Source organism: Cynocephalus volans, chromosome 2 (genome assembly GCF_027409185.1).
Source record: "Cynocephalus volans isolate mCynVol1 chromosome 2, mCynVol1.pri, whole genome shotgun sequence".
NCBI classification, from domain to species: Eukaryota; Metazoa; Chordata; class Mammalia; order Dermoptera; family Cynocephalidae; genus Cynocephalus; species Cynocephalus volans.
Window position 1 is genome coordinate 12,964,801 of NC_084461.1, and position 23,590 is coordinate 12,988,390.

Here is a 23,590-nt window from a genome sequence, read left to right on the forward strand (position 1 = left end):
AAGTACATCTTTCACTTAATAGCATGTGCTATACTAGTATTTACATGTTATGAAATCTGCAATATTGTTTTTCATGGCTTCCTAATACCTCCTAATTTCCTTAAGCATAGTCTTACTATTGAACATTTAGGGGATTAGCATTTTTTTTCTGTTACTAAATACAATTTTATGTATGATCTGTTGTCAGCCTTTTAAACTATTTCCTTGGTATAGAGAAAATAAGGATCAAAGCATGGGAACATGTTTATGGCTCTTTCTATGCTTAATTTAATTTAATCATTTCACAAAACGGTTGGGCCAATTTATGGCTCTAGCAATTTGTGAGTGTCTCATGGCTTTACAGAGAGGACACTGTGATTGACTTTTAGCTTTAATTTTTTATTGTAAGAAACAGACATTAGTATCTCTTTATTAATTATAAGTAGGATTGAACATTATTCTATATGTTTATTCTGTAGGTTTATATGAATTATCTATTTACATTCTTCACCCATTATTCTATTCCCTTCCATCTTTTAAAACATCTTTTTAATTGGCTGCTTGAAACTCTGAATAAATCTCTTCACCTAACCTAAATGCAAAAGGCAATCGAAGCAAAATCAGCAGAAACTTGCTACATTACCTTAGAGAACTTGGCTGTTAGCAAACCATGGTCACAGAAGCATAATCCATTCAAGAGAAATGTTGTCTGCTTAACCTAGTTGGTCTTCTGAGTGAGGTAAGAAGAAAATTCATTGGGGATTGGAGGGCCACACTTCACTAGGAAGTTATAAATTCTACTTTTACAACACTAAACTAGTAACTTTTTCAGCAAACACAGAGATTGGTCACTAAAACAGGTGACATGTAATTAAGCATCTAACTAAGGAGCGGGAGGAGCCTTTGCAGTTCATTACCTCCACAAGCAACCTGATTTACGCACTGTCCGGCATTCACAGAGGAATAAAGCTTACAATGATTTGGATCTTGCATTTTCCAAAGTATTGGAGGCGGGACACTTCCCACGTTACTTGACATCACAGAGAAGGGCCACCCCACGGAGCACCCAGTGTTCAGGGGCCTGGGCTGTCCTGAGGTCCACAGCTGAGATGTAGTTCAAGTCTGTTCGAAATGGCTTCTTATAGATGGGGCAGGAGTAAAACCGAGGATCTCTTAAAGCTACAAAAGAAAGGAACTTGGTGAATTTCTAATTTAAGCAGCTCAGAGAGAGTGCAGAGCCGAATGTGCATTCTAAAGGTCATTCCAAAGAGGAAAGCGTTTGGTAGAATAAGGGAAGTCTTCCTGAGGTCACACAATCCCTAGACTGAGGCAGACACTGCAACCTGTTTCCAAAGGATGGAGCAAGGCACCCAAATGACTTCCAGTTTCCCCACTGGCTCCATGCCCAATGCCCTTGACAGTAATCCTTGCCCACACCCTTCCTTCCTCTCATTTCCACCTGTCAGCTCAGTGTTCCCCTATACCATTTCTCCTTTACCTCTCCACCAAGTCTTGTGCACACACCCCTTCTCTCTTTATGGCTTGGCTTTGGCACAAGAGGCCTGCCATTTTTTTTTTTTTTTTTTTTTTTTTGTCTTTTTCATGACCAGCACTCAGCCAGTGAGTGCACCGGCCATTCCTATATAGGATCCGAACCCGCGGCGGGAGCGTTGCTGCGCTCCCAGTGCCGCACTCTCCCAAGTGCGCCACGGGCTCAGCCCAAGGCCTGCCATTTTTAATCAGACATCCAGCACCAGTGAGCATCATTCATTATTATTATTATTTCCAAATCCCATCTTCAACACTCTGTGCAACATAGGACACATCACCTTTTAAATCACAGGATGGAGGGTTTTCCTGCCCAACCAGGTGTTGTGAATACTCCATGTATGTAGGAAATAAAAATGTCTGGGAAGCAGACAGAAATGGCACAGTTCAGCCCCCTGAGATTCAATTCTACCTTTTAGGAGTAGAATGGATGCAGTTTCCAAAATCGAATATGCAATGAAAGACAACCTGTGAATGTCCATCCTTCCAGGAGCCTCTCAAATGCATCTGTCCCTAACCAGGTTCTCTTTCTCTCCAGACTTGGAAACCCCATGCTCAGGGACAGATCTGGGTCTGCAGGGCCTTAAACTTACACAATTCATGGGCGCCCTTTTTAATAAAAAGAGTAAAACTACAAATACAAAATTAGGTTTTGGAAGGAGCCTCCCCATGTGAGCAGCCTAGGAGTTTGAGCTTTATTAGCTTCTTATGAAATCCACTCTGCCCACAGGGGTTTATCTGCACATCTCATAACATCCATCTCAGAAAGAATATTATTTTACATTTTCTTCATGATTATAAATTTTTTGAGGACAGAAGTTGTGTCTGCACCCGTCCTTGTACTCCTCCGGAAGGCCAATACAATATTGTAAATGACCCTCACATAACTATTGAGAAGAAATCACATTTGACCAAGAGGATAGCTTTGCTTTGGTGACTTAGTGTTACAAAGCTGGGCACCGAAACATGAAAACAGTAACTTCCTAAATCTAAATGCTATGCTAACATATCAGAGTTATGAAATTTATTTCCCAAAAGTAACTTACTCAACAATTTAACTTTTTTCTTTTTTTTTTTTATCAAAACATAGTTGATTGTACATATATGTGGGATACAGAGTTGAATATCAGTACCCATGTGCAATATGTGATGCTCAAATCAGGATAATTAGCTAATATTCAACAATATACAATGTAATCATTTTTCTTTTTATAACAAATTACAAAAGCAAGGTACAATCAGAATTGAAAGTCTCATTATTTGACCTAACAGAGCCTTCAACCTGTTGTGCCATGTGTTTTTATACATCCACTATAAAGTTTACTAGTTTTATTGGAAGTTAAACGTTCAAAAATGATAAGATTATACATAAGTTTCAATATAAAATAGGTATTTTAAAGCAGTCATTCTTAACTATGGGCAATTCTATCCACTGGGGACATCTGTCAATATCTGGAGATATTCTCGGTTATCACAACTATGGGCTTGCTACTGGCATCTCATGGGTAGAGGCTGGGGAAGCTGCTAACATCCTGCAATGCACAGGACAGCCCCTCACAGCAAAGAGTTATCTGGACCAAAAATGTCAATAGTACCAAGGCTGAGAAACCCCGTTCTAAGGTAATAAAATTACAGATATTTTACAGTATTTTAAAACTGTGTGCTTGCTTAATCCCATAAAATTAATAATTAGTAACAACCTAAAACAATACTACACCTAACTTTTAAGCCTGGATGTTATTTTTTCAATTACTATGATGATATCACTAATAATATTAATTAGGCAAATATGAGGGCATTTTGAAAAGTTCATGGAAAGATTCATATTATCTTTTAATTCTATTTTTCAACGAAATTTTTGAAGAACCCTTGTATATATGAAAAATTCTGATCAAGTACTGAATGAAAATGAAAATGGAATGCAGTTAATATTAACTATACTAACATATATTTAAGCCCGTTAATCCTAGGATCTGTAAACACGTAACAAATATATAACTAATTGTTGTTCTTCCTGCAAATTTGATTAATATTCCTTTTATAAACTTTAGAGTGAGCCACTGGTGTCTTAGAACATCTGAACGTAATGATAATTATATTAATTACACCTTGGGAAGTATTCAACTATTTGTATTTTAATCTCAAATGAAAAATGGAATTGGAAAAAATATATATAACATTCCTTTCAACAAGCAGGTAAAAAATAATTCCGTGAAATATTTATCCAATTTTATTTATTTTTAATTGCTCCAGAACTGGAGGTGCCCATGCCAAGTCCCAGCAAGCAGCAAATGTCTGCAGCACGATTAGAAGCCACTGAAAGTATAATTTCATAGTGAAAATGCTGACAGATGGTATACAACTACACAAACAGATGATTTGAAACCATTTCTCTGCTTAGACAAATAACTGTGAAAACAAAAATAAGCATGCTAGGTAGGTAGAACAAATAAGCTAAACATGTTTAAAGCCTTAGGGTTTCAGTAGGAGGAACAGAGAGAAGAGGTTATATAAATCAGTGAGCTATACGCTGTAGGATCCTAAAGGTTTTAATAAAACACCTTGGGGGAATTTCATTTTCTAAGTATGTAACTTTCCTACCTATCCTACATTTTTCATCCAAACATGGTACACTTTATATATACTCCTTCCAATATCCCAAATAACCAAGTTACATAGACAGTCTCCACATTACCTTTAAACCATCCCTTTATTTAATCTCCCTTTGCTAAAAACATTTAAATCACAAAATAGTTCACTCTTACATACAGTACTTCTTTTAATTCTTTAAAAGTCATGGGAGTTAAACATATTAATAATATTAATAATAAAAAGCATTTATTATGCACTTACTATATGCTCAAGATTGTCAGTTTAATTCTCTCAACAACTCTATGTGATAGGCACTAGCATTAAATCACTTTACAGATTACAAAATTGGAACATAAGGAGGTGAATGACTAGTTCAAGATTATAAGAGGGTACTTCAAAAAGTTTGTGGAAATGTTCACATAATCTTTCAATTCTATTACTCCACAAACTCTTTGAAGTACTTTTGTATGGTTGTAATGATAAGCTAAGAATAAAATCTGGGCAGAATAGATCCACAGGCTGTGTTCCTAATCTCTGCAATGCCAGGGATGCACTAAGCGTGTATAGCTCATGTCTTTGCAAGGAGATGTGAAAACGAAGTGGAGATAACTAAATACCTGAGTTAAATGTGTGGCATATTTGAAACTCCTCCAAAGCCACAGGAATTCCCAGAGGTTCAGATACATATAATTCTGATACCAGCTTTCCCACTTGGTAGCCAAGAATCATGGGCAAATTACCTAATGTCTTTAAACCTCGATTTCCCCATCTGAAAAGTGAGGATAAATTATACCGAGTTCTTGTAAAGACTAAATAAGTTAATATATGTGAATGCCTGGTATCATATAAGCCTGGAATGTGGTAGATACCTAAGATATGTTCTTTGCTATTTTTCTTTCTTTCTCTCCTTTCTCTCCTTCTCTCTCTCTCTCTCTCTCCACACACACACCAGCACACATACGCATATGCTAAACACTTATCTTTTCACTAAAACAAATTCCCCAGATTCATGACTCACATTCCCCATGACCTTGACAGAGTTCCAGGTTCATAAGATGAAAGTAGATGATACACTGTGGGGCTCAGGAGGCAGGAGGTCTCCACCTTCCAGTCACCACATGTGGCTCTCCCCACGGCAGCCCTTTATCTGCACAGTCTTGGATCAGAGGGGATCACAGGGCATTCTTAGATATTTTTTTTCCCTAGTAGGAAATAACCCCATTGGCTTCAGAAGCCTTGAGAACCCTCTCATGCCCTACTTAGCAACCACAGGTACATACAAATCTTATCTCATCCCCGCCTCCAATAAATGTTCTAATCACTGTTTTCCCATCACATCAGCTACTGAAGTTACTGAAGCTCTGAAGTTCACTTAGAAGCATCATTCTGTCTGTATAGTAAGTCTGTAAAGAATCATAGTTTTCCTATATCTTCCTCTCTTTAGCTTCCTTTGAGAAAAGAGGATAGAGAGTTTGTGTGTGCAGTTTTACTCTCTTGGTAAATTCAGCACTATGTGGGTGACTTTTCGATGATTTCCTAGCAAGAAACATGAACTTTAAAAAAAAATAGGGTATATCATTCAATTTTTAGAATTAAAATAAATATCTAGTCTTCTTTTTGAAAACAAATTGGTCCTATATCTAAATTTCAATGATGAATTATTTCAACTGAGAAATTACCATTCATGTTAATGTAAAAACTATTAACTGTAAGAATTCTAATTTTAAAATGCTGTACTTAGACTGTCCTATGGTAATTAATGATGCTACCCCTCTTTATCTCAATTAGAGTCCTATTCAATTATCAAAATTAAATGAAAATTGAATTCATAGCATGAAAAGAGTAATAGGGATATTCATTTTCCATCACTAAAGAAACCCCTCTTTAACAACAAAGCTACTTGGCAAAACAAGTTCCCACCAACTTCTACTGAAACTAAAAAAAAGAATACAGCACTAAGGTTTTTCTTTTTAATACTCTGAAATTAGTCTCTTTTTCCTCTGCTTATTTTATTTTCTCCCTTTCCTGCTGCTAATGAGCATTACCACTGACTAATGCCCAGCAGGGCGAGTAAAGTTCCGCTATAAAACTCTGTTCTTAAATAATAAAGAATTGCCTGTATTATCAAAATTATTACTTTATTATTACCATGCTGAGATGTTCAATGTCAAGCTGCCATGGATTTTTACAGTTTAGTCACAAAAAAAAAAAAAAAGTGACACCTAACTCAATGTGAAAAAGATTTTTCTTTCATTTTATAAGAGAAACATTTTTACAACATGTTAACTACATGCAATGATACAATAAAGCAAAATTTCTAAAACACTATTTTTGGCTAAAAGAACATTTGATTATTATTTCTGTTAAATAATTACTGACCCAGGACTTCACACCATCCTAAGAACCCATAAGTACAAAGCCACAGGCAGCAAGCTTGCCTAAGCCCGGGCAGGCACATTTATCCTGGCAGACTCAGCTAAGAAATACTGAGCAGCACAGGTGCCACGCAGCGTACTGACAACCTTCCTGTTCCTCTTTGGATGCTCAGCTCCCTTCTGCAGGCTCTCCTTCCTTCCCTCCTTCTTTCAACACTGATTCTCTCCCAGAGTTATCCTTGGCCCCTTGAAAAACTCACATAACTTCTCTGAGCTTGTTATCCTCAAAGCAGAAATAAAGTCTCTCTAGCAAACTGTGATAAAGATTAAATGAGACACGGTGTGAAATCTACCTGTAAAACACCCTCAATAAAAGTCAGTTCTCTCTTCCAGCTCCGCCCCATCTTCACCTTCTACCTGAACGACCTCCTTCATGAGGAAGCTTTGTTATTCCCCTAAACACTGCTGACATCCAAATGTCCCAGACTGAGCCTGTCTTCTAAATCCCTCATCTAAACTCTTGGAATGAGCCAGCGTGGTAGAAGGAGCTCAGCTTTCCAGTCAGGTAAGCCGAGGCTTCAATCCCAGCTCTACTGCTCACTAGCTATTTAACTGTATGCAAGTCACTTAACTTCCCTGAGACAAGGCATCTTCCTGCTAAAGTAAAGACAAAATATGGATAAGAATAATGGCCTTCAAGGGCCACTATAAGGGAAACAAAACGGAATATCTCTATAAAAGTCTAGGGGAAAGCTTGGCACATACCACAAGTTAAAGAGAAAACTGAGTTTTCCTTTATGTTTGTCGCTGTCCCTACTGGTGTTGTTGACGGTCCACCAGACAACTCTCCCAGATGTATCATGGGCACCTCCACATCATCTTATCCAAAACCCAGATCTGGCATCTTTCTGAAAGACATTCTTCCCCCTCCTCTAGTGTTCACTAGTCAAAGAGAAATGGATTTGCAGTCATGGATCTAAGATAAACTCAAAACCCGCAGGTGAGGAGGTATTAAGCCAGAGTCAGGGGGTGCCTTGTGGGGAGAAGGGCTTCCCGGGACCCAAGAAGGCTGGGGGCAGCTATACTGTGCAAGGACCCCTGGGCACTGCTTTTCCTCTCTCTGCCCCAGCTCTGCAAAACAAGGTAGCCCTGGTGGCACTGAGTTTGCTTCGAGGATTGGAGAGCCCATCATGGATCAAATAATTCTTTGTATCCACCTCACTCCTCTCTAATCAGAAACATAAAACTGACAGGTTACACAGGTTACGTTCTTCCAGAATCGTGACGAAAACTTAAATCTAAAGGGGCACTGGCATGGCAGGAACCAGCTTCTGCTTCAACTCTGACAGCAGCCTTCTTACATTCACATGGAGGGCAGTGCTGGCAGCCACCTGCCTGCTGAGGACCAGTACCCGAGGGGGCATCCAGTCCCATACCGCCTTCTCATCATCTGAAGAAAACCCAGCAGGGTGGTGCAAGGCGGGAGTGGGATCATAGCATTCCAGCCACTGGGGGTGTTTGACGAAAGGCTGTCCCTGTTGATTCGCACAGGAAGACAGCCCTGGGGGGGCTCTTGGAGCACCAATTTTTTTATCTTTTATCCCATCCAATCCATACTTTATTACAGTCTGCATATGAACTCCTGGACAAGGATGAAGTCCTTCTGTAAAGGAGACATTTGAGGGGCATGGTGTAGGATAGAGTAAGTCTGAGGCACCACGGGGTCATGGGAAGACAAAGAGGACGCCTTTGAAGACCATTTATGATTTTGATGGCAGGACTTCATCAGACGGTCAAAGTCAACAAAAAATCAGGGGACTCAACAGCCAAAGGTGGGGGGTGGAGACAATGGCTCAGCAGGAGGTGATTCTGCCTCACTATTTCCCCTTTATCCTCTATCTCTACTGTGCATTCCCCGATCAAAGGTTTTTCAGTAACATCAGCGGGGGGAAAAAGTATATCAGAAACTTCAATAGGTTTTGAGAGAGTTGAGAGCACAGGGTTTTAGAAGCCTCATGGCTAGGATGTAAACAGTCTCTGATCAAATTCCATAAAGAAAAAGTATCAACAGGGACCTTAGAAGGATGCACAACACGATAATGGTCTCAGAGCCATCTCCCAACATGTTCCCAAGTTTCAATATTGACTGTCCCTTCTTCAGGAAACCAGGGGCAGACTTTGAATGTGATGTAAACATTTTCCTAACTGAACAATAGAGGCCTTGCAGCCCCAGGCTGCATAGATTTCAAGACTTGGAGAAAGAGATCCCGCTCCTTGCTCCCACCTTGTCCCATTATTTTTACTCCTAACTATTAACTATATGCCTTTGTTCCTAAACAGAATAGGTGCACACCCTAAAACACAAAAGTTCCCTCACCTGTTTCCAAGAAGTTTCTCCATACTCGGGTCCCTGGTGAGGCACCACTTGTTGGGGACCAGTACCCAAGGGGAGACCTGTAAAGTCATTTTAACCTCATAATTTCGTACCGTCTCCCCTCGGGTACCGGTCCTCAACACCTGCCCCATTGGGAACACACGTGCCAGGAGAAGTCACTAAGACAGGCTGCCTGCCACTGCTCCTACTCAGTGACGCCACTCCTGCGTTTTCATGTGAGGGTCTCTTTTGTCCTATTCACAACTCATGCGCGCTGATGAGAGGAGAGTGCAGAAACCTTAACGTCGTGCTGAATTCTCTCCCTCCCTCATCTCATCTGAAGGATGCCCAGGTCTTCTCCACCTCCTGGCTGTGGCTCACACCCACCTCACTCGGGTCCTCTCCACCCTCTTTGCAGCCTGGCTCTTTATCACGTAATACATTGTTCTGGAAGCCTCTCCAGGGCTCCCTCCCTCTCAGACCGTCTCCTATTCTCATCCACACTCCTGTGTGAATTCACCTTCCATAAGGAAAATCTGGTCCAGACACTCATGTGATCACATCCGCATCCTGGGCACTCTCTCCTGACAGTCTCCCATGACACCAGAAGCCCTCACTAACCTCGCCCTGAATGCATCCTGTGCTCTCTCGCCCCTCACTGTCCCCCAGCCGCACACACCTTCTTTCTGTTCCTCAAACGTGGCACGTACATCACCTCCTCACATCTTCCCATCTTCCCTCTGCACCTGGATATTAGCACAGCCCCTTTCTGTCCCTCCGATTGCAGTTCAACGTTCCCTTCTCACTGACTTCCTAAATTACTCCCACTCTAGCATACCACGTGTGTGTTCTTTAGAGAAACAAGAACTGTCTGAAATCAACATGCTCATTGACAGTCAATCCTCATTATTCAGGGTAGCTACTGCCCATAAAGCTGCCATGAGCCCTGAATTAAGGAATGCTGAGCCCTTGCTCCTAAGGGGATACAGGGTTAGCTGCCTAACAGCCTCTGGTCACATTTTCATCAACCATTCAATATATAATCTTATTTTATGTGTGTTTCTGTTTGACACCTTTTTAATATACATTGTTGGTTCATCAACATTGAACTCAAAACCAGCAGCACCATAACTTAGACCTGAAAGAAGATTCTCCAACACACACATTTTCTCCAGAAGATACAACACAGCCTTCATGTGCTCAGAAACAGCAGACAACACTTGAGTACTCTGCTTGGGGACCATTTTAAACAGTAAAACGTATAAAAATTTGGAAAACGTGGCACTAAATACACCACGAAAAGGATGCTTGTTTACAGTGTGAGAGCTGAAACAAGAAGGCAGACCACCTTGTTCTGCCACAGCTGGGCACGGGTGTGCATCGGGGGACTCAAATTTTTCACTGCTCTGTGCATGTCTTGAATGACCCTGAGAATGCCATGAGTATTGATTTGGGAGTTAAAGAGAAATTTTAGCATGTAAGCAAACTCACAAATACAGAATCTGCAAGTAAGAAGGCCTGACTGTATTGCTTCTTGTAGGGCTGTCCCCGCTCTGAGGCTGAACTCCATGAGCGTGGGGTGCTGCCTGGTCTTTTCTCATTGCTGCACCCCCAGCACGAGAGGAGTGCTTGGTACATGGTCAATGCCAGAGAGACAGTCACTGAATGACCGAATGAGTAATGCTATTTCCCTCTACCAAGCAGTCTTTTCTCTAACTCCTATCACATTCATTCCTGTCTTCCAAAGCACACCTCAAAAGCAATCTCCCCTAACCGTCCTGGCATAGTTATGTTTTCCTTCTAGGCCCCCTGAACATCCTGAGTGAGTCTCGATCATAACATTTACCAAATTTTATTTTAATTCTTTATTTACTCATGGGTCTCCTCCACTAGACTGTGAGTCCCCATGGGCAGGATACGGTTCATGATTATCTTTGTATCCCTAGCATCTAAAGTCGTGGCTGATATGTATACATTAAGTCTCCACCAAATGTTTGTTTTAAAAATATAAATACTTATAGTTTATAAACTCTTTTCCCAGACCCATATTACAAAATGTGTTACTTATCTAAGAGGTGGGGATACTACCAGCTGTCTTTTAAAGGGGTTATTTTATCCCTTTATTTGTTAGAATCTTTCTGTGCTTCTATCATACTTCTTAGGACCCAGTATCCTAGCTACCTCTAGAGGTTATAGCTTACGCTTCTAAAATGAACAGAGAATTCTCTCGTGTGCTGAAAGGTGGTTATTGCTGAAGAGATGTCAGGTGCAACCACAAAAGCCTCCAGAAAACATCAAGCCAGCAATGGAAAACAGTTATTTTTAGACTTGTTGAGTAGAGCTTTGAGAATTTTGTCCAAGTAAAATAACATGTGTGCTTCATAAAAGTGTTATTAGATTCGAAGGCTAAAATAAGAACCCACCATTTTACTATTAGCTATAGGATTAAGCCAAATACCCATGAATTCGATCTGGATTTCAGAACCTGGCTCCAACTTCCAAGCTGGTGGAGCCATGGCTTCCAAGTGAGCGCTTTGCAGTTCCACCTGCAAGCCCATCGCCACTCACCCCACGTCATTATATCCATCTTTCAAAGCCCAGTCCAAGCCCAAATGCACCTGAGACCCAGCTTCTGACCACTTCGTCCCACTGTTATCTCACCCTCCTTTCTCCGTACTTCTTAACTATGCCAAACAGTTCTTTCTTAACAGCTAAAGTTTCATGAGTACTCATACACATTTTATCTGTTTTATTAGATAGGCAAGAACTATCTAGAACTATTGCCTCTCCAACAGTACTCAAAAAAGTGTATACAGGTCAGTAAGTACTCATTAAACACAGGTGTGCATGTAAAGCTAGTTGATAAAATAGTAAAATCCCTACTACATGAGTACAAAAATAATGAAATCCTGGGTTTATAATGTCATTCAACCCAATAATATCAACTCTCACTGAATATATAAGACAACTTACTGTTGTTTTCTGCATAAATCCTTATGACAGGCATTAACTCAAAGAGCACTTTTGGCTTTGATTCGATGAGTTTCATGTTCCTCTTGTCCCAGCTAGCACCTTCCAGGTATAAGCCATAGACATAGACGCCTTCTGTGGGAGGGGCTGAAATGTCATCCTTCATCCACTTGGTGACTTCATTGCAAAGCACCATATTATCCAGAGCCCAGCCTTTGTTGGCCCGAGTTATTTCCTATCCAAGGCAGCAAAGGATGAAGGGAGCAATTAGAAGTTTGTCTCAACAGAAAGAGCACGACAGTGATGAAAGCTAAGCACCAAGTCACTCTAATTCAAAGGTAATAGAACAGTATTTAAGGAATTTAAAAGATTCTCTCATAAAAAATACCCACGTCCTAATTTAACCACTTGTACTTTCAAAAGAAATATAAAATCAAATCAAATACAAAAATAACAAATAAATATTTTAAAATTCAAGCTAGCAGCCTGAGAACAAGTGGCTGGATTTATGTTCATTGCGATGTTAACTGCTAGTACCAAACAGAGACAATCATTCTCTGTCTTATTATATACTCTTTAAAACTGTAACGAAAGAAGAAACCTTGCAGAGGAAAATCACAATAATACAATGGGTGCAAATCAGAGCTATTACCTGTCGCATTGCAGTTAAAAATCCTTGGGGGTTAAAAAAGCCTGTCATCCAAAAACAGTGGGGTCGCCCATTGAAAATCCAAGAGGTAAACTGGCAGTTTCTTTCTATAAGTTCAGTAAACCAGAAACCCAGCGTACTTGAAACCCAAGAAGCCTGAAATACACACATTAAAACACTTTAATACAAGTTTAATTCTATGTAAACTGGCTATGATCACTGAAAAAAAATGATAAAATATCAATTTCATTTTTACAATGGAATAGTCCCTAAGTCATGAATTTCCCTTGGATTCTAACATGTAAGCTCTTCAAATTATTCTTTCTCCTTAATGATATTAATGGTATTAAGATATGTTAGAACCAGCTAATCATCACATGAATACCAGATCGATTCACAGAGCTGTTCAGGATGTCTGATGTCAGTAGAAGCAACATCCACATACCAATATGTTCATCCCCAATTCTGCTATGAAGGAATCAAAACAATTGAATGAATTAAATTTAACAGGCTTTTGGCATATTTCCTTAGGTTACAATTTCAATAGATACAATGTAAAACAAGATTTCTATTTACATGAATATACTTACCACATCATCAACACAAAACATATTCTGTGGCTAATAAATCATATAAGCCTCTCTCCACTTATTTCTAATGAGCTAAACAACATTTATTTTCTGGAATGCACGTCGCTTTAGATTGCACTTTTATTTGCTCTTACAAAGGAGCAGAAAATGGAAACCTAAGTCAGATTACTATCCACAAATCATTTGCATTCATTGCCTCTAACTTTATCCCTGAATTCACCTGTGGAAATTTCATTACGACGATTGGCATGTATATGTCATTAATGTTATCAGCAGCAGCAGTGGTAGGTATCCCCAAATCACAGTTTATAACATTTCACTGTAATTGTAAGATTTTATGTATGAATAAATGCAGTAATAAACTTGGATAGGCATACCACTTGAATTTCAAATATCTTAAGAATTAACTTGCCTATTTGTCAAGAGCTACTGAGATTCCGAAGATGATAATGAATAGAATAAAAACCTGAACAAAAAGATCATAACTTAACAATTAAATAACTCATCCTATCCTATCTTTATAGGTGTGTTAACTAAGAGAGATGTGTGTTTGCTGCATTTGCTGTGGAGTGCCTCCTGGTAAAGATTCCTGTTCCAGAGCCTCCCAGGTGCTGGCTGAGCTGGTCTAGTGGGGAGTGAACCTGCAATGGCTGGTGATCTGGAAGGTTCTCCCTCTGCTGTCAGCAATGAGAAGAAACAATTCAGATAGATAACTCTCTGACCTTGGAAATGAATTTATTGAAAGTGAAAAGAAAATAAAAGGGTCTGGTCAAAGCTGATTCTGAGCTTCTAAACTCTGTGTCTGGAGGGATGAAGGGTGGTGTCATCAAATAAGATGGACACAACAGAAAGGAGCCCCAGTTGCTATCTGCTGCCTGCAGGGGTCACTCCTGGAAATCTGCCGAAGCCCTGGAGGAGACCTCTGAGGCTCAGAAGATTGAACAAGTCTTCTCTAAGAGATGATCACTTCTAATCCCATCATGTCTCACCTTCTCATTTGGCCAAGTAGCCATCAGGGGGCGAGTGTCCAGTCACCCCATCCCCCAATCTCATCTCTACATGCTGCCCTCTCTGTACCTCCCCCAAGCTGACCCAATCTCCAGCCCTCCTGCCCTCCCATCTTGTCCACTGTACCTTCAGCATCTTTGCTGCCATGATCAGAAAAGGCTAGATCCTTCCCCTCTTTCCTGGATTTTCCCTCCACCCCCTGCCTTAACTGAAGTCTGCTCCCCAGACTTCAGACTGGACAGACAGGACAGACTGCTTCCTTTGTAGCATTCTCAGAGTTCAGGCTACTGCTTTCCTCAGGCTCCAGAGCACTCAGAACCAGGGGAGGAGCAGAAGTCCTTGTCATTTCTGGCTGTTATCGGCGGGTCATCATTTCTCATCATTCTCTTCCTTTAAGCCTCCAGCCATCCAGACACCCAATATTATCCCTTCTTGTTTCTGTCACCTACTGGTCACTCCTACTTATTCATCAAGAAATTTGGCTCTTGGCTTACTTTTCCACTCAATCGCCTAATAATCATGAGGATGACAACAATGATGGTGGTCGTGGTGATGGTGGTGGTGGTGATGATGGTGGTGATGGTGGTGATGGTGGTGATGGTGGTGATGGTGGTGATGATGGTAGTGATGGTGGTGATGGTGATGATGGTGGTGATGGTGGTGATGGTGGTGGTGATGGTGGTGGTGGTGATGGTGGTGGTGGTGGTGGTGGTGGTGGTGGTGGTGGTGGTGGTGGTGGTGATGGTGGTGGTGGTGCTGATGGTGGCAATGGTGGTGGTGGTGATGATGGTGGTGATGGTGGGGGGGGGATGGTGGTGGTGGTGGTGGTGGTGGTGGTGATGGTGATGGTGGTGGTGGTGGTGGTGGTGGTGGTGATGGTGATGGTGGCGATGGTGGTGGTAGTGATGGTGATGGCGGCGATGGTGGCGATGGTGGTGGTGGTGGTGATGGTTGTGATGGTGGTGGTGGTGGTGGTGATGGTGGTGGTGGTGGTAGTGGTCATGCTGATGGTGGTGATGGTGGTGGTGCTGATGGTGGCGATGGTGGTGGTGGTGGTGATGGTGGCGATGGTGGTGGTGGCGATAGTGGTGGTGGCCATGGTGGTGGCGATGGAGGTGGTGGTGGCGGTGGTGGTGGCGATGGTGGTGGTGATGGTGGTGGTGGTGGTGATGGTGGTGGTGATGGTGGTGGTGGTGGCGGTGGTGGCGGTGGTGGCGGTGGTGGTGGCGATGGTGGTGGCGGTGGTGGTGGCGATGGTGGTGGTGGTGGTGGTGGCGATGGTGGTGGTGGTGATGGTGGTGGTGGTGATGGTGATGGTGGCGACGGTGGCGATGGTGGTGATGGTGGTGGTGATGGTGGCGATGGTGGCGATGGTGGCGATGGTGGCGATGGTGGCGATGGTTGATGGTGGTGGTGGTGGTGGTGGTGGTGGTGGTGGTGGTGGTGGTGATGGTGATGACAGTAGTGGTGGTGGTGAAGACAGTACAATTCCTTCTATAAAATTAACATCATGAATTTTATAGTCCAGGAGCTTGGGTTTAGATTCTGATTCTTGGATTTCTTAGGTGTGTGATCTGGGAAAAGACTTAACCTCTCACAACCTCATCTGTAAAATGAGGACAATGAAATGCAAAATTTAAATGAAATAATGCATGGAACTTGCCTCGTAGAGCACCTGATACATGGGATATGCTAAATAATCTCCCTTCCTACCTACAATGTAAAAATATAGGACTATCTGGGAATTCGTCCCTAAGCAATAGAACCATTTTAAGTAAATTATTCTTAGATGTTTTCCACTTTCCAGTTACAGCTATTCACAGCAATAAGTGATTAGGCAGAGTAAGAGTAGGCTCATACATACTTTTTTCCACCAAGCAGGGATTCTGGCATCGAACATGCAATCCAGTGCATCTCGTAGATTTTCACTCATTACAATGGTACCATCAATAGCAAGTTTTAGTTCGGTCAGGGTGCTACGGACAAGGCTGAGTACCCTTTGCATTCTGTCTACCTCCTGCCGGAGGAAAATGTTCATAGGCTGGAAGGGCCCCATCATCTGCAGCCGCTCTTTCACCTGCCATAGAGACATTCAAAGCATGGGTGAAAAATTAGACAGCTACTAATGGTTTTATGGAGCTGGTGCCACGGGGGTTCTAAACAGGCCCACAATTTTACAATTCCATAAGTTATAAGCTTTTATTTTTTCCCCCAGTGGTAGAAGACATAAGAAAGGAAGCATCTGTTAGATGACCAGCCTGAATTCTCACACATGGGGAAAACAACAGGCAACCATTAATTCAGAGAATGTAAAGTATACAACAACAACCACACAGTCTTCCACGCAGCAAATGTACTTATTAAGAAATAGCCACTTACTGCCAATCTGACCTCTTCCAAACACACACATGGACTCACACAAGCAGACATGCACACACATACAACCATTCTGACGGCTGTCTCAAAAAACTAGGCTTCTCTTCTAAAAGCTTTCTGTTTTTTCCCATCAAAGCATCCATCCATCCACCCATCTCCACCCATCCATCTCCACCCAACAAATATTTATTGAGATTCTTCCATGTATCAGATATTGTGCCAGGCTGAGTTGCTTTATTCTAAAGTAGCACTGACAAAGTCAGCAAAAGGAGAGAGCCTACCTTAATCCTGCTCCTTACCATTTGCTTATGCAATTATTATCCTATTTTTAGATATTTTTATTGCTTCATAAATATTTTAACCCCTGTCAGATGTAAATGACCTCTGTCCTGATTCTATAATGAATAGTGCTTATGAAATCTGGTCACATTATTGATTTTCTGCAAGCAAGTGACCAGAGATTCTTCCATAGATATTATTCCCATGACAATAGATCCTTGAGTTCAGTCTATAGTACTCGCAGCCAAAATTGCCTGCTTAGTAGAAGACACTAGGATGCTAAAGACCCAAAATGCTGCAGGACTCATTTTGAAAACCAGGTGAAAAGGGACAAAATACCAAGAAACATGGTGGCTCTGTGCCAAAGTGTCACAGGGGCTGTCCAGGTCATCTCTTAAGACTACATGGAAAGTAAGGCATTTATTTTTGGTTTAATCAAAGATATTTAAAAACACTATCAGGGTAAATCTTTTAACAGTATTCATTAAAATGTCTAAAAATTAACTTTTGTAATCATAAAGTTGATTAGCGGCTACTTACATCCTAAAAAATGTCAATTTTTAAAACTAGTGTGATAAGAAGCTGAAGAGAGGTAATGATATAAATGGAGACTCACTGAAATTAAGGACTGAATTTTAAGGCGTGCATTAAACTGCACTATATATATATATATATATATATATATAAAATATTAGGTGCTTTACTCTAAGCATGCATTGCTTTCCTTTAAACAAATGACATTATAAAGTATCTGACAATATAAAGTATCTAAAAAAGCCATTCTAAACCATCAGTGCATGCTTGTAATTTAAGAACAAATATCAACATTCCTTAATTGTTTATATTCTGAAGTGACTGATTTCATAGATGCATGGATTCTTTTTCTGGTACTTTAGAAAGCTCATTTTCTTAAATAATTGTTTAAAATTTCAGAAAAATTATTTTTTGTCCTTCTTCCTTCTTCCTCACTCCCCGACAGGCACACTGGCAGCTGTCACTGTGCCAGGATGGCCAAACTCACTTCAAACGGGCAGTAGTCCGGGGGCAGCTTCTCCAGCATATCATCGGCCAGCCGGGCCACCACTGCCTCACGGGTCTCATCCCCTCCGCCAGAGCTGTCCTTGGGTTGGATCCCCAGGATGGTGTCCAGCACGTCCTTGGCCAGCTTGCTCTGGTAGGTGATGTCGGCATTGGGGTGTAGCCCAAACACCTCGGGGCTGTCGTAGGCGGGCAAGCCCTGAACAGCAACACCCCAGATAAGCACAGACAGCCAACATACAAACCAGGTAAGTTGAACTGTCCTAGGAAATCTAGAATAAGCATTTACATGATATGTGTTGTTTGTGTCATACTGCAAGCCTCAGTAAGTTCTCCAGAAAAGAATCAAAAGTTGCTCTGAAAACAAAATAACACTGAGAAACATAAAATGGGCTCATGGTTCTTTAAGGTCTGCACCTAGAGCAAAATTCAGTCAAAGAGATAATGTCTTATTTAATAGGGGATGTAAGATAGAAAGGAGCTGTGGGTTGGTATTCTCTTTTCTGATCATCTAATCTAATTCAAACCAGTTGTTTAAATAAATGCTATATAACTAATGGTTATTAGGTTTATAAGATACCAGGAAATGACAGTTTTAGCAATCATGGCCTAGGTAAGGTCACAGGTGGGAGCTGAGTTTTCCCAAGGAGAAAGACAGAGACTAGGAAAAGAAATACTGATAGAGCAACAGTCAGAGAGAAAAAGAGACAGTGACACAGGGAGAGCGAGAGACAGCAGAGCAGAACGAGCAGGCAAAACTCCCTCAGCCGTTTGGAAAAAGAAAATTGACCTACAACGGGACATGTATTTCTGTATATGAATCTTATCCTTAACCTTATTATTGCCTTACTCATATTTTTCTCTCTGTTCTTTGCCCTTATTTTATCCCTTTCTGCCTAATGTCTTCTTATGAGCTACCTCGAATTCATTGTCAAATGGGTTATGTATAAAAAATATATATGTGGAGGTATCCCTAAATTTATACCTTCATGGGCACTTTTGCTATTCAGTGCTGATGATTTAAGGACACTACAGTACAGGAAGGCAAATATATTTGTTGATTTGAATTAATAAAAGTGTAGAGGTGGTGATACACGATAAATTCATTGCATTTATATATCAAAAAACCCTGTAAATATATTGATAAATTTAGCCCTTTGGAGCTGTTTTGCTTTAGTTTGTTCACTCTAAGATAAATCTTAGATAGAGGCCAAAGAGATGGTTAAATAATGATCTGATGAATTCAAGGTATAAAGAAAGAAAATGTAGTTACTTGGGAAATCAGATTTTTTCCCCTACATATTCCCAAATTTCCTATCAAAATCTACCTTATTTCTTCTTAGAGAAGTGCTTCTCAACCAGAAACAATTCTCTGTTCCTCCCTCAGGGGATATGTGGCAATGTCTGGAGACATTTTTGGCTCTCACAACTGCATAGGGGGATGCTACAGGCATCTAGTGGGCAGAGGCCAGAGATGCTGCTGGACATCCTACAAATCACATCCTACAAATCAAGTTCCCCACAACAGAGGATTATCTAGCCCTAAATATCAATAGTGCTGATACTGAGAACTCCTGTCCTAGAGGAAGCTCTTGTTCAAAGCAGGTTTCTAGACATACCCATATGCTGTTCATTAGGCCAGGATGAAGGAAGAGATATTGCCAAGTGGATTGAAAACTAGAACAGATTGAGTCCAGAGGCTGCCCTTGCCCTACCGTTGTGGTAGCTGAAGTCTCAAGGGCAGAGAGCTCCAGGTGATGTGTGTAGGTCTCTAGTTCTAAATCTGCCAATCTATCAGCTTCCCAAAGAAAATTCCTTACTGAGGCATTAAAAGCAGGGGTGGGGGAGAGATTCACACAAAACATACTCAGGACAGATATAAACATTTTAATCATCAGGTGAATATCAAAATATAAAGAAAACATCTAAAAGAGAATTTTTAGTACATCTCACCATTAAAATTTACTTTAAAAGCTCTATGTACAATGTAAATAAATATCAAAAAGGTCAAATGGCTGCAGACCTTTGCTCAATACATAAAATTCTGCAGTTGACAAACCTGGATACATTGCAGGTAGTTATCCACTGTGCTGCATTTTGGAATATGGTATCCTTGGTAAAAGCTGAAATCTGGCCCAAACATATTTTCACTGAACCAAACGTTAGCAAATGTGTTCAGCAATCTCTTATCATAGTCATCAGTGACCCGACCTCCATACTGAATCTCTCCTATCATGTAGCGGACCGTGGTCCAGGAGACGCCCTGGGAAGATTTAGAGAATGATTATGTAGAACTGGCTACCGTCCCATCACTATTTTCCCTGCCAAGTAACATGTATGTATTCACTATCATCAATGTCACTCAGTCAGCCAGTCATCAGTAATTGGCAGAGAAAACGTGGAAAGAAAAATAAACAGGCAAACATGTAGAGTCACTCAAAGCTCGTTCATGATTTCAATAGACTCTGTCGATGCATTCATAGGTTTTCATATTTTAACAGAAAAACTGTTGACTTTTTGAAAATACTGAGCCAGTTCCTTAAAAAGCACACACTTCAAACATAATCTAGGCTCTCATTTTCACTTTTTAAGATTTTAAAAACCAAGTTTCTCCACCCATTATCCCCACAACAGGCCCCTTTTGTTTGTCTTACTTACATGGAATTTCAACTTGCCTTTGAGAATTAAAATGATAATCAAAATTTGTCCATTGTTTTCCTGAAATCAAGAGGTAAGTGTGACCCTAGTTGCTGCTAGGACTTAAAGATGACTTTTCCAGCACAACAAATCCTCACTCCTACATAATTTTCCCTGAAGCTGGGGGGGCGGGGGGTCTCACATGGGCTTACAGCCTGATCCTGCAATCAGCAGGGCACGAGGCAGCATGCACAGCAGTACCTTTTTGATGTCCATGTCGTCTAAGTGGTTCTGGATGAACTGCACAGTGGCATTAAAGTCTGCTTGATTAAATTCATAGGGGATATTCCACCCCAGGGGACCGAACTTGCGCCTCTCCTGGACCGTGGAATGCAGGAAAGCCACGGCATAGAGCATGGGCTTCCACTGGGCCCCGGTGCCCACATCCAGCAGGTCTTGGCTCATTCCTGTTGGGGGTAGTCAGGTGAAAAAATGTCCCATCTCACATGTCTTTATTTTCTACTGCTTTTATAAGAAATGAATTATTTTTGTAAATTTCTGACATTAAACTTCACTTATTTTGAATTATTTTTATTACATTCACATGAAAATTATAATCTAACTTTTGGGTGTCCAGAAGCCATTTCTCTCTGAAAAATCTTCAAAGAGATTGGGGGGAAGGGGGGAGCCTGCTAACATGGGTCAAATTCCTGCCAATCTAGCAAGATAATTTGGGGATAAAATAGAGACAGAAGGCTAATAGCAATTAAAATAAATACTGCTACTATGACTATAACTTCTACTACTAATAATAATTACATTATTATTATTATTATTATTTGGGGTACATATTTTAATGAATTTAACATTAATTAAAATACTGTATATAGAAGCCCATTGCAACACAAATGCATTCCCCAAATAATAATAATAATTATTACATATTTATGTATGATATTGCATATGTAATTATATATTATATGATTTGTTTAACTGCCATTATCCTTCTACCTCTATTTTATATCCATATTACCTTGTTGATTGGCAGAAATTGGAGCGTTATTAGCAATTCCCCCCAAATTGAAATATATTATATTTATTACTATTAAATACACTATTTTAGTTACAATTGATTCCAATCCTCCTGAATAGATTTTTATTGTCCCTATCTTACATGTGAGAAAGTGGAAACTCAGGTTGTCTGAGTGACTAGCACCCAAGGAAACAGAGCATTTCTCAAGAGGAAGGACCAGCATCGGGATGTCCGACTCCAAGTTCCACACTCTTTTCCTGACCACAAGTCTCAGCCTTGAAGCTACCAAGCAGTGGAACCAAAGGCAAAGAGTACAATGGCAGTTCCAGTCATGTCTGGAGGGGCATTTTGGTCTGTTTGTGTTACTATTGTTTGACTTTTAACTAACATTCTGGCATATGGCCCTAATAAAATGGTTTTAACTCAGACTGTCTCCTCTTAGAAGAGGCTACTGCAGGAATGGAGCGTAAAGACCGTCAATGACACAAGCGACCATGTTTGATGTTAACATGAAAAGGCAGGTGTCTAGCTGGAGAATAGTATATGCTTCAGCAGAGCAATACTGGAAAAACAGAAAAACAGAATGTGGGTTATCATGAGCTCTGATTCCCTAACGCTGCCAGAGGGTATTCCACACAGAGGGTGGCAAAAGGGGACTATCACCTCCCCATTAGGTTAAATGATAGTACTACTTGCTATAACTGTGTCCTAGCTAATTCTGCTTTTATAATTTCTTTAAGAAAACAATTTAAGTACAAAAAAATTCCCATAGACTGAGAAGTATTCCTTGACTCACCTCCATACGTTCTCTTCAGTCCTGCCCGGAGGCCCTGTGGGGGCTCATTGGTAAATTTAATGGACATCTGAAGGAGTGTAATGGGAAATTGCTTATGAACCTCGGTGGTCATCCACAGGCGGAAGGCATCGTGTACAACCTCAGTTTCTGTAATTATGTCCATCAGCTCATCCATGAAGTCGAGTCCCAGATGGCAGTTCTGCAGAAGTGCCCAACCTCCCTAAGTCAACAACAGTAAATGGCAGTTAGGTTATTTTGTGTTTCACCCAGAGATTTAAATTACTACGTTCTTTAGAAATTAACTACTTAAAATTTAATGGAAAAGCACACTAACCACTTTAAATTAATCTAGGTCAAACCTAAGCATACAATAATGTTTAATTTAATTGAGATAAACTATGTTTTTTCTTGTTCCATGCATTTGTCCCACAGTGAGTGAGTGGGAAAAACACACCATCTTTCCTCTGTTCTCACAGCACAATCATCAATACAGAAGACCTTCTTCTGTGGCCAAATGTATGGGGGATTCTCCCACTATCAAGCAAGCCAGCGATTCTCCAGCAGACACCAGCTGGGTGTCCTCCAATTCCATTCTGACACTATCTACCTGGAGACGGCATCAGATCCCACAGTGGGGCTCAGTCCCCAAGACTGCCCCCCATTTCAGATGCCAGTTGCAAACCCAGGCCTCTGAAACTTCTGACCAATCAGCTACAAATTAGGGTTCCCACAACCCCTTCCTTGGGTTCAATTGGTTTTGCTAGAGTGAACTCAGGGAAAGACGAACTTACATTTACTGACTTATTATAAAGGATATCACAAGTGATAAAGAATATGTATAGGACGAGGTATGGAGAAGGAGTGTGGAGTTTCCATATCTTTGCCAGGCATGCCATACTCCAGGAGCCTCCACGTGGTCAGCTATCTGGAAGTTCTCCGAACCTAGTCCTCTAGGGTTTTTATGGAGGCTTCATTACATCGGCCTGATTGATTAAATCATTGGTCACTAATGATTAACTTAATCTTCAGCTCCTGTCTCCTCCCTGGAGGTTGGCAGGTGAGTCTAGCAGTTCAATCTTGGTCTTTCCTGTGACCAGCCTCCATCCTATGCTACCTAGGGGCCACCAGCCATCAGTCACTCATTAGCATATAAGAAGACAGTACTTTGGAGATTTTGAGGATTTTAGGAGTTATATATCAGGAGACATGGGCGAAGACCAAATATATATTTTCACAATATCACACACAGTATACTAGCATACCAACTGTAGTAACAATGTATCGTAGCAGTTATGAAAATAACGAAAGTAAAACATAAAAAGAGATACCAACATTTCCAAGTAATG

The 23,590-nt window shown here is 40.8% G+C and overlaps 1 protein-coding gene across 1 annotated transcript in view; it reads right to left on the bottom strand.

Annotated features, from left to right (window-relative positions):
• Window positions 1-1,006: 1,006 nt before the first annotated feature.
• Window positions 1,007-23,590, bottom strand: part of DNAH5 (dynein axonemal heavy chain 5) — a 222,492-nt gene continuing 199,908 nt past the window's right edge. Inside the window, exons 72-79 of the mRNA XM_063087541.1 lie at window positions 22,245-22,464; window positions 20,677-20,882; window positions 19,838-20,041; window positions 17,762-17,977; window positions 15,950-16,162; window positions 12,491-12,643; window positions 11,842-12,073; window positions 1,007-1,158 (exon numbers count right to left, since the gene is read on the bottom strand). Of these exons, the coding sequence (XP_062943611.1) occupies window positions 1,007-1,158; window positions 11,842-12,073; window positions 12,491-12,643; window positions 15,950-16,162; window positions 17,762-17,977; window positions 19,838-20,041; window positions 20,677-20,882; window positions 22,245-22,464 (1,596 nt within the window). The remainder of the gene's footprint in view (window positions 1,159-11,841; window positions 12,074-12,490; window positions 12,644-15,949; window positions 16,163-17,761; window positions 17,978-19,837; window positions 20,042-20,676; window positions 20,883-22,244; window positions 22,465-23,590) is intronic.